Here is an 11,486-nt window from a genome sequence, read left to right on the forward strand (position 1 = left end):
GGCCCAAATGAAAAACAAAAAAAAAGCTTAATGATAGTGTAATGACATTCCTTTTTTTCTTTTCTTTTTTTTTATGATCAATTAGCTATAATCAGTGGTCCCTCGTATTGACACTCCTAGGTGTTCATGTGAATGGAATTGCTAAATGGCGATGAGGCTTCAGACTCATAAATATAGCACCAGTCAGTTCATTGTGGACAGCGTAGGGTGTGTTTGTGTTTGTGTGTGTTTGTGTGTGTGGACGTTCGACATTCACTTCTCAGTGGCAGCTGATACAGTCCTGTGCCCATGAACCTTCTCCTATTTGACTCTCTGTTCACTCACTTCACAGTGGTGTCTTACAGTTAGGGCTGGGCAATATAGCAAAGCAATTTTGACATTGTGACATGAGAATAATATTGTGATGTGGCATAAGTGTTGTATTTTCCTTTTTTAATCCCTTGTTTTATGCTTTCACACACATTTTGTCCCAAAAATTGCGGAAATAGCTGACCTACAAGCCCAAAAAGTTGTGAGCTTGTACATTTTGTTTTTAGAGATTTTATGTTATCGTCACAATATCGATATAGATATATTTGGTGATTTTGATTATGTCCATATCACTCAGCCCTACTTACAGTACAGATAAGATTCACAGCGCTGTTGGGTGGAAACCGCTCCTTTTCAAGAAATGGAACAAAATATTTCAGAAATAAAAATAGCCAGTTTACAAGCTCACAACGCGTCGCATCCCGGCGCATTGTGAGCTTGTGCATCGGCCATTTTCACTACTTTAGCTTGACACTCTTGTATGACGAAGTAGGGCATTAAATGACGAAAAAAAACATAAGAAGTTGAAATTTGGAGATACAAGGTTTCTGCCTGACAGCCATGACTTGCTCTTGTCCGTCATCAATGGCGCCTCAAACTCAACATGACAAATGTCCTTCCTGCAACTGTTCACAATAAAATGACAGCTTGGGCTCTCGGTTGACTTTTCTGGCTTAAGGTCTTTACACACCAGGGGCGCTTTTATTGTGCGATTAATTGGCCTAAAAGTACACATTTTGTCTGTGAACACATCTACACAGAACACAAATATTACGCAGCGATGAAACAAATTTTGTATCCGTAACGAGGTCATTTCTTTCACCGCGAATAAAGACATCACCCTGTACGAATGAGGCATCAACTATATGAATCGTTTTTTTCCCTCCCCCTGGTGTGTAAAGACCTCCTCCGGCGTAAGACGTGTCACTTGGCGAAAACGGCCGACCTGCCAGCTCGCAGATGGAGCTTATAGATAGATGGGCTATATTTGCCAAGCGACACCGCCATACAACACATCTAAAACAGGCTTGGGACAAGGAGTAGAAGATGGCAGTGTTGGTGTAGTCGACACACATTCTACAGTGTTACTGTATAACCCCTTAAACCCTATACTTATTTGACCGGGGTCCCCCAGGGCTCTGCACAAGAGCTCCTTCCTGTTTTTACTCTACACTAAACATGTTCACGAAAATAGTCGATCTACAAGCTCACATTATGTCTCAATACAGCGTGTCGTGAGCTGGTAGACCGGCTATTTTCGCTAGATGTTCGCTTCAGAATAGCGTCGCTAGGGTTCATATATGGTTAGAGGAACTGCTGAGGGAAGTGATTGTTTGTGGCGGAGAAGTACGCGGCGAGACCACCAGCAGTGTTGTGTGAGCGGCCTATCACAGAACAGCCATCAGCATCTGTCCTCATGGCATGTGGCCGCGTTATGAATGACTTCCTTTCAAAGGGTGGAGTGATCGTAGATTTGTTCACCTGTCAAACTAGTGAGTACAGCCCGGTTTAACAAGGAGCCCATTCATGCAACGCATTGGTTTGCTCTCCTCACTCATTCATTCTCTCCTGCTGCTCAGTCGGGGTGGACTTTGCTCTCTCTCTCTCTGCAGGAACATGTGTGCTAGCAAGACACACCGGGCAGCGTCCTTATCAACCCCACTGTGATATGGGTGAAAGGCAGCCTCATGAATGGGCAAAACATGTGCGGGTACCAGTGGTGTAAAGTAACTAAGTACATGCACTCAAGTACTGTACTAATTTTGAGGTACTTTTACTTAACTGGAGTATTTCCAATGTTCTGTACTTCTACTCCACTACATCTCAGAGACAAATATTGTACTTTTACTCCACTGCATTTGAAAACTTTTGTTACTAGTTACTTTGTAGATTTTGATTATAATTACAAAACATACATTAACCACTTCAGCCATGTTTAAACTTTGGCTATTTGAAAATAGCAGATCTACAAGCTCACAACGCGTCGCGATGCGACGCGTTGTAGAGCTTGTAGATCTGCTATTTTCAAAAGATTTTTATACATTTTAGACATAATGATAATGTGAAACGGGACATTCAGCATAATGAGTACTTTTACTTTTGGTACTTTAAGTATATTTTGATGCCTATACTTTTGTACTTTTACTCAAGTACATTTTGATTACTGGACTTTTACTTGTAACAGTATTGATACTTTTCAGTATTGATAAAAATGTGAGTACTTTTCCCACCACTGGCGGGTACAGACGCACGCTTGCATGCACAGTGCACACACACACGCACTCACACACACACATTATGTTTCTCTCACCTTCTCACGGCAGGAGCTCTAACATAACAGGGCACAGTGTGTGTGTGTGTGTGTGTGTGTGTGTGTGTGTGTGTGTGTGTGTGTGTGTGTGTGTGTGTGTGTGTGTGTGTGTGTGTCCGTGGCACGCATACATTTACCGCATATTGGTAGAAATACCATTCTGTTTACACTTGCCGTTGTACAGCAGTGACTAGTGTCAGACTACAAATATGGCCACCAACTCTGAGGTTGCCACATTTGAACCCCTACATCCTCTTTTCAGAGCTGTGTGCACACCTTTTTTTTTTACCAAGCAACACTGCTGATGCACACATCCTTACAAAATAACTAAGACTGGCACCTCTTCTCCCTTATCTATTCCATCACTGTATCCACCCCGCCCCCCCACCCCCCCAACCCCCACCCAGCCCGACCTCTCTCCCACCCATTTTTTGCATCATTTCCATGGATTAAATACAAGCATTCAACCACAACAAAAGAAATAAACATACTTCCTGCTTGGATATAAGTAAGCATAATATATTTCATAACAAAAATAAAGCATCTTCCGGTACTAACTCTCGCATCTCCTCGCACATACATAATCCAGACCATACGCAAGGCTTGAGATCATTCAGATATACTGTAAAATAATTAGCAACATGGATGACAAGAGTAACATTTAAACGACAAAAAAAGAAAAGACATCAAGATTGCTTACAGAGAACCACCATGAGGATCATGTCGCTCAAAAACACAACAATGTCTTTTTTTTTTTTCTTTCTTTCTTTCTTTCTTTTGTGCTGCGAGCGAGAAACCAAAACGTTCACACATTATAAATAGTTTGCAGGTAGCAGTGTGTCGTCCATTTCAAATCAAACCGCACATGGCGACACGTTGACGAACATGTCCTCCTCAACGGAAACAAAGTATCCAAACACTCAGAATGTCCGATGCCCCATGCAGAGTTCTGTAATTGTATTGTACTTTACTCCTCTCTCTCTCTTTCTCGTCTTTCTCTCCGTCTTCCTTTGACTTTTCCACACAAGAGTCATTTTAAAGTGAGCAGGGCGAGCACACCTACGGGTTTCTACGCTTTGTTTCTTTACTTTGCTCAACCAAAAAGGTCATCTGTGTTTAGGTTTTATGTCCACTGGGGTCCAGGCAACAGATTTCCCCGACAAAAGCTTAATCCATGTGGTTCATAGTTCATGTCTGCAGTGTGTTCACAGTTTGTCCCAGTCACAGACCCAGAGGGTCTGTTCCTCCTCCTCTTCCTCACCATTTCCCGCTCTGCTCTGGCCTCCGTGGCATCATTCATCGCCTCGTCTTCCTGATAGGCATCAGTGTTCGATTGATTGGGTCTGCCGCTCACCACAGAGGCACTTCTCCTGGTCGCTGGTTATGGTTTAAAGAAGCACCTTTGGCATTTCATCTGCTTTTCTTTGTCTTTTTTCTTTAGTGTCTCATCTTTACAGTAAAGTTTGTTTTATGAATGAAATGGCGTGGGGTTAGGGAGGGAACGGAGCAGCTCTCCTATTGGCGGGTGTCCTCTCTTTAGCCCCTCCCACGCTGAAGTCCCTTGTTCTGATTGGTCTCACCTCACATCCACTGTAGGGAAGAGAGTAAAACTAGCATTAGCATGAGCATTTTTTTGGGGGGGGGACAAAACAATCACATGGGTGAATCAAGAGAAAGGTTCATTTTGGCATTTTATTTAGGTCAATTTGATCATGCTTTTTTCAAACAAGATGACAGTGAACAGAGATCTGAATCGTGCCTCTCGTGATTTAAGCCAGAAGTGATCAGAACAGTCATTATTAATATGTCCAATCAAAATGTGCTCGTGATTCATTCCAAAAAGTGCACTGGTGAAACTGCTGTGAAACAACCTAGAGTGAACACCCTCCTCTCTCTCCGCGACAGATGGGGTGAGACAGCAGGGAAAGTCGATAACGAGATAACGACACGGGAAAACAAACCAAATTAATGAGAGAGGGGTCTGCTCATTTGGGGGGCAATCACACCAAACGCGTCGCCAGCAAAACCATTCTTTAACGTGCGCTCCTTGCTTGCGCCCGCGCGTAGCAAGGTGCGAAATCACACCGCTCACCACAGCGCTTTGTTAACCAAGAGCAGTAAGTAGGCTACAGCGGTAGTGCTGGCAGCTAAAAATAAAATAAAACGCTTTCTGTCGACAGAGCCCATTTGCCAAGACGTTTCTGAAAATCTGTTTCGATGTGATCGCCCCCTTACAGAGTGATACAAAACGTGTGCACGTATGTGCCATTTTTCAACAGGTATACAAAAAAGAACAGTGCACACAGTCACACGCAAGCTTCAGAACCGTGACACCAAATAAGTGTATGCAGTGAGCGTGCACAGCAGGCCACACAAAACAATAAATATACACATGAATCAACATGCAACAGCCGGGCACAGAGCGTGACACTCATTAGCCCCTCCCTCTCCTCACACTGATTGGGTGTGGTGTGATTGGTGGGTGACGGTGATTGGTGGGGCCTTCTCTCTACACCGTGATTGGGCCGGTGTTTGACTTGTGCCAGGTGGGGGTGGGGGTGGGTGAGTGGGGGGGGGGGGGGTGATTAGGAGGGCAAGGAGGGGTCGCCGTGGTGCTAAAGTCCTACCTGTTCCCTTCACGGCTCTCCCCAGTGGACTTTGGCGGTAATGAGTGCAAAGTTTATTATGTCGCCAATAAATCCTTGTTGGGTCTTAGCTTTTTAGGCTTCCTTTTTTTACCTTTAGCCCTACGGCGTCCTGAAAACACAAGAGTTTGGGGAAGGGTTTGGATAGGAAGGAAGGGAAGGTTAGCGGCAGGAAGCAGCAAAGGGTTTATGGTACAGAGAAAGAGCTACAGCAGCAGCCTCGGGACAGAAGCAGAGCAGCGCCCCGATATGACACACTATAAATACTTGAGATGCCTTATCAGCACACATCACAGGCCTTATCTGCTGCCTGGGGCTGCACATCAAGGCCCTGGCAGATTTACCTGCCGTCAAGCCAAGCAGCCTTTGGACACCCTCCCTTGACACACACACACACACACACATACACACACATACACACACATACACACGCGTGCACGTGTACGCGCACACACACACACACACACACACACATTATACACACTCAAGCGTTACAGTTTTGCAATAGCGGGCCAGCTCGCAGGTGTGTCTGTCTGTTTGGGAATAGTCACACAATGAAAGGTCAGTCAGTGCAAAGCGCCAAATAACCAGACAAACAGACAGACAGACAGACAGACAGACAGACAGACAGACAGACAGACAGACAGACAGACAGACAGACAACAGCAGACAGACATGAGGAAAGCAGAAGCAGCAAAACAAGGCATGGAAACACAGGAGGGCGGGGACTCAGTCAAACAGTCTCTCCGAATGACGCTGGCCGTCACCAGAACAAGAAGTCTCAGGACAAAATTGTGATGATGATGATGATGATGATGAAGATGAAGAAGACGATGAAGACAGCGGGCCACATTTACCTGTCTCTGCTTCCGTGTGCTCCGCCACGTGTTGTTGTAACACGCACACGCACTCCAGGTGGTCTTCTAACCGCACGAAGACCTCCCTCAACTTGGGTTTCCTCTTGACATACTCCACCTTGGCCACCTGAAAGGAAGGAAGGAAAGAAAGATAGAAAGAAAGAAAGAAAGAGAGAAAGAAAGAGAAAGAAAGAAAGAAAGAAAGAAAGAAAGAGGGGTGGGGAGAGAGGTTAGTAACAACATCATTACTCTTCTAAGTCTTTATTTAGTGAACGCACCCCCCCCCCCCCCCCACCCCCTTCCCTCTCTCCCATTCTCCAACATCAAGAGGCGTAGCACTGTGACGGATGGCTGTTTCATAAACCGATTCATAAACCCCCCCCCCCCCCCCCACACACACACACACACACAGCGCCGTCGGCCATCGCTGTGCCCCGCTTTGCGTTTGAAGTGTGACAGCAGCATTCCAGCGGCGGATGATGCATTGGATGGCGCTCGCTGCGTGTGTGTGCACTGTGTGGACTGTTCATCAGGTCTGTAAATATTGGATGGTTGGCGTATGACCCCGCCCGAGCAAGCTCCAAACAATAGGAGAGTGGGGACGGATGGATGGACGGATGGATGGAGGGAGGGAGGGAGGAATGGATGGAGGGAATGAAGGAGTGGCATGCGCCTTCAAGCCTGGGGAACGTTTACCCTGGCAGGAGAAGAGAGGCTGGGAGATCCCCCCTTCTGTCTCTCCAGGCCTTTAACATCCACAGACAGACGCACGCACGCACGCACGCGCGCAGCGCACACACACACACACACACACACACAACACACACTACACACACACCTCAATTCCCCTCTCCATGCCTCGACATGTAGGCCCTGTTATGAACAACATTAATATTTCTCCATGGGTTAAAGAAAGTATTGCTTCAGTTGGCGTGTTCAAAGCGGGGCCGAAATGTCGGACTTATACGTCTCGTCCGGAGAAGCCGAGACGCCGACTCCACCTTGTGTTTTTTTTTCAAACCCCCGCGACAATCCACCGCAACCGAAAGAGCTAGCCTAGCGCTGAATCCCCCGCTAACACCTTCTCATTCAAACACAACAGAGCTGACCCCTCCGGTCCAATACACAGCTGATAATGAGTACGGGGCACCGATGCTTTGGGGTGAGGGTGGGGTTACGAGCAGGTCGTGTTGGTTCAAGCTTTAAGGTGGAAGCTGAACAGAGGAGGTTGCGCTGAGGTTATGAGAATCTCGTTGTGTAACACACAGAAGGAGGGGGTACATGCTTCTCTCTCTCTCTCTCTCTCTCTCTCTCTCTCTGATCTCAGTGCCAGGGGGCGAGTAACCTTCCTGTCAACAAGTGCAGGCCTGGGGGGGGACCACGTGGAAACAATATCCCCAGCTTCGTGTATATTCCTGGTCGTGGCACGAGACAGGATATTGGCCCGGCAATCTCCCAACACTTTCTGGTGTTGTGAGCAACACAGGGTACACGGTTATCAGATGTGTCCGTCTTTTGTCCACATCTCGCACACACACACACACACACACACACACACACACACACACACACACACACACACACACACACACACACACACACACACACACACACACACACACACACACACACACACACACACACACACACACACACACACACACACACACACACACACACGCACGCACGCACGCACGCACCGGCCGAAGCAGATGAGAATTTGTTTTTATATACAATATATATAGAGAGAGAGTCGAGAGAGGGAGAGAGAAAGAGAGATGGATGATATGTTTTTTTTCCTTCCATCCTGTGATGGCCTAGTAGTCTGACCAGAAAGTAGAACGCAGCTCCTGTCTTCTTCAATTCACTATAATACTACATCAACACTTGCATGAAGGCACATTAGGTCGCTGCCCGCTACGTGACCACGCATCACACACAAGCTTAGAACAAATCAAAGAATTCACGGTCCACATTGCATGATCTGTCTATTGCAAGTGAATCCCTCCAGGGAGAGGAAAGGGAGGGAAGGACAGAGGGTAAAAGCGAGCGTGAGAGGTATGCGATGAGCAAACAGAGCACAATGGTGTCTAGGGTTAGTGTGTGTGTGTGTGTGTGTGTGTGTGTGTGTGTGTGTGTGTGTGTGTGTGTGTGTGTGTGTGTGTGTGTGTCAGTGGTGTAAAGTAAGTACATTTACTCAAGTCTTAAGTACAATTTGGAGGTACTCTTACTTTACTGGAGTAAAGTTCCAATTGTCTATACTTTTACTTCTACTTCACTACATCTCGGAGGCAAATATTGTGCTTTTACTCCACTACAATTATTTGAAAACGCGACGCGTTGTGAGCTTGTAGATCGGCTATTTTCAAACATTTTAGCACTTTTACTTTTGGTACTTTAAGTATATTTTGATGCCAATACTTTTGTACTTTTACTCAAGTAACATTTTGAACACAGGCCTTTTACTTGTAACAGAGTATTTCTACTTCTATTGAAGTATCGATACTTTTACTTAAGTAGAAAATGTGAGTACTGTGTGTGTGTGTGTGTGTGTGTGTGTGTGTGTGTGTGTGTGTGTGTGTGTGTGTGTGTGTGTGTGTGTGTGTGTGTGTGTGTGTGTGTGTGCGTGTGCGTGTGTGTGTGCGTGTGTCGTTATCTGGCCATGGCGAAGGTGAAACGGGCCCAGAGCAGGGGAACCAGCGCACAGTGCATGTGAGGGTGGATGGGGTGTTAGATCTGTCTGCATTCCTGGGACCATCCCGCTCATTAGGGATTGGGAGGGTGTGTGTGTGTGTGTGTGTGTGTGAAGGGGGAAGTGTTATTAAAGAAGGGAGGGGGGGGGCTGACCGTGATCATGACTAGATGCCATTTATACGTTACCTATTACAGGTTGTGGTTAATCCTCCAAGGACATCCACCACTAATACTGACACTGGCTTTATCTTAACTCCAGCTTGAGCTCCCCAAAGAGCACATGGTCTCAAAACGGGTCTCACACTGTGATGCATCTGACCACTACTGAAGGGGTGGACTTTCCCAGAATAATCCTTTAATACTTCATAAAACGGTGGGATTCAAAGACGAAGAGAAAGGGAGGGAGAGGGGTTAAGGCAGACAGAGAGAGAGAGGACAGAGAGAGAGACAGAGAGACAGAGGAGAGAGAGAGAGAGAGAGAGAGGGATGGCGAGTGGGAGAGATCAGAGATGCAGCTGTCTCTGTGGACGGATCCGCTGCCGTTGGTTACCGGAATGTCTGAGCTCAGAAGTGGCCAATCATAAGCCAGGAGAGTCAGCCATGCCTGTCACGACTACTAAGGCCCTATCCTAATGACTAATGCACACAACACACACACACACACACACACACCAGCACACACACACACACACACACACACACACCACACACACACATAAAAGCACACACAAGCACATAAAAGCACACGCACACACAGCACATTTACAGTGCACAGTTATCCAAACAAACAGCCATTAACATTGGGATAAAGCCATAGGACCCCTGCCTAAGAGGCCCAGCTGGAGGTTTGTCACCTTGCCCCTTACACAGCAGGGTTAAAATATCACACACGCGCACACACACACACACACACACACACACACACACACACACACGCGCGCACCTCGTTCACCTGTGCGTTTGAATCTGTATCTCTTTGTTACAACACGTCTCAAGCGGTCGCTGCTCTGCCCACTTTGTCAACACACTCGCTCTCTGCCTGCGCTCTCATTTTGAATGTCTCTCTCTCTCTCTCTTTCTCTCTTTCTCATTTCCTTCCTCTCGCTGTGTCCTTTCATCAGTCCCACCTCCGTGTGTCGTCCCACGCTGCAGACAGCAGGGTGGGACGTCTCCCGCTCTCCTCTGTATCCCCCCCTCCCCCCCAGAGTCTCCTTGTCGAGCCGTGGTGTCCCTGCATGACACTGTCCAGTCTTCCCAGCAAATATTTACACTCGCATTTATTTAATCTTCCTCCAATTTTAAACCCCTATTCCCCCCGTCCAAGGAACACTGGCGTACTCTATGCACACAGCGCACGACTGCCCACGTAACACACATCATAGACCGCCGCGCTGCAGCAAGGGTCCCTGCTCTCCCTCTGTGTATATATATATATATATATAGTATATAAATATATATATATACACACAGGATAATCTAAGAAAATACATATATCGTGGAAAGCGTATGAATACATACTATATAAAGTATTATACACACACACACACACACACACACACACACACACACACACACACACACACACACACACACACACACACACACACACACACACACACACACACACACACACACACACACACACACACACACACACACACACACACACACACACACACACACACACACACACACACACCCACCCATATATCATGCGTACGTGAATGCATGTGTGGCTTTCTAAACTCAACCCAGAACGCCTGAAGGCTTTGAGAAAAAGGTGGGGTTGGGGGTGGGGGGGGGAGGGGGGGGGGGGTTCATCTGTCAGCTAGTGAAATTAAATTAGATGAAATTAAATTAGCGGGGACGGCCCCCGATGCTTTGGGATGCTGCGAGCATAAAAGAGATAAAGAGAGAGAGAGCGAGGGAAAGTTTTGGGGAGGAGGAGAGGAAGAAAGGCTATCTGTCTGACTGTCAATCATTTTGTAACGGGAGAAAGGCAAAACGATTCCCAGAACAAGAGAGAGAGAGAGAGAGAGAGAGAGAGAGAGAGAGAGAGAGAGAGAGAGAGAGAGAGAGAGGGGGGTGCGGGGGGGAGAAGTACAGAGGAGGGGAGGGGAGGAGGAGACACGGCTTCTGAACATCATGGCCAAGCAGACCAGACACCCCACTCCCCCCTACCCTAAACCCACCTCCCAAAACCAAACTGCACCCCCCCCCCCCCCCCACCTCCACCCACAACGTCTGGTTGTGGTGGGTTGGTGTTATCGTGGAAGTGTGTAGGGCTGTGGTCCTCAAACCCCCCCCCCCCCCCCCAATAACTCTGAGAGTGTACAAATGGAACCGAATGGACCCGTAAGGGTCCATTCGGTTCCATTTGTACACTCTCAGAGTTAGACCTATGGCGGTCCATTTAGAACCCCCCCCTCAAGGAACCCTGAGGGTTCCTTGAGCCCCTGGACCCCACTTTGAGAAACAACCTAGAGTGGAAACAACCAGAACATGGCAACACAAAACAAAAGTGTTCATATAACCCAGTTGTGTAAAAAAAAAACATAGAGCAACATATTTGGGTCTCTCCCCCCCCACCCGCCCCACCGCCCCCACCCGCCCCACCGCCCCCACAGTGATGTGTGTCATCAAGACGTGAGTGTGGATCTGACAACCTGA

The 11,486-nt window shown here is 47.2% G+C and overlaps 1 protein-coding gene across 2 annotated transcripts in view; it reads right to left on the reverse strand.

Moving 5' to 3' along the window:
• Positions 1-3,118: 3,118 nt before the first annotated feature.
• The window catches only part of pdgfab (platelet-derived growth factor alpha polypeptide b), a 26,672-nt gene continuing 18,304 nt past the window's right edge, over positions 3,119-11,486 (reverse strand). Inside the window, exons 5-7 of one of the 2 annotated variants that reach the window (XR_013934313.1) lie at positions 6,123-6,249; positions 5,248-5,377; positions 3,119-4,210 (exon numbers count right to left, since the gene is read on the reverse strand). Coding sequence is in view for 1 of the 2 variants with exons in the window: in XM_080447263.1 (XP_080303389.1) it covers positions 4,197-4,210; positions 6,123-6,249 (141 nt within the window). In the remaining variant the exon portion in view is untranslated. The remainder of the gene's footprint in view (positions 4,211-5,247; positions 5,378-6,122; positions 6,250-11,486) is intronic. The other variant, XM_080447263.1, reaches the window with a different exon arrangement.

This window comes from Gymnoscopelus braueri (assembly GCF_963280865.1).
Source record: "Gymnoscopelus braueri genome assembly, chromosome: 13".
NCBI classification, from domain to species: Eukaryota; Metazoa; Chordata; class Actinopteri; order Myctophiformes; family Myctophidae; genus Gymnoscopelus; species Gymnoscopelus braueri.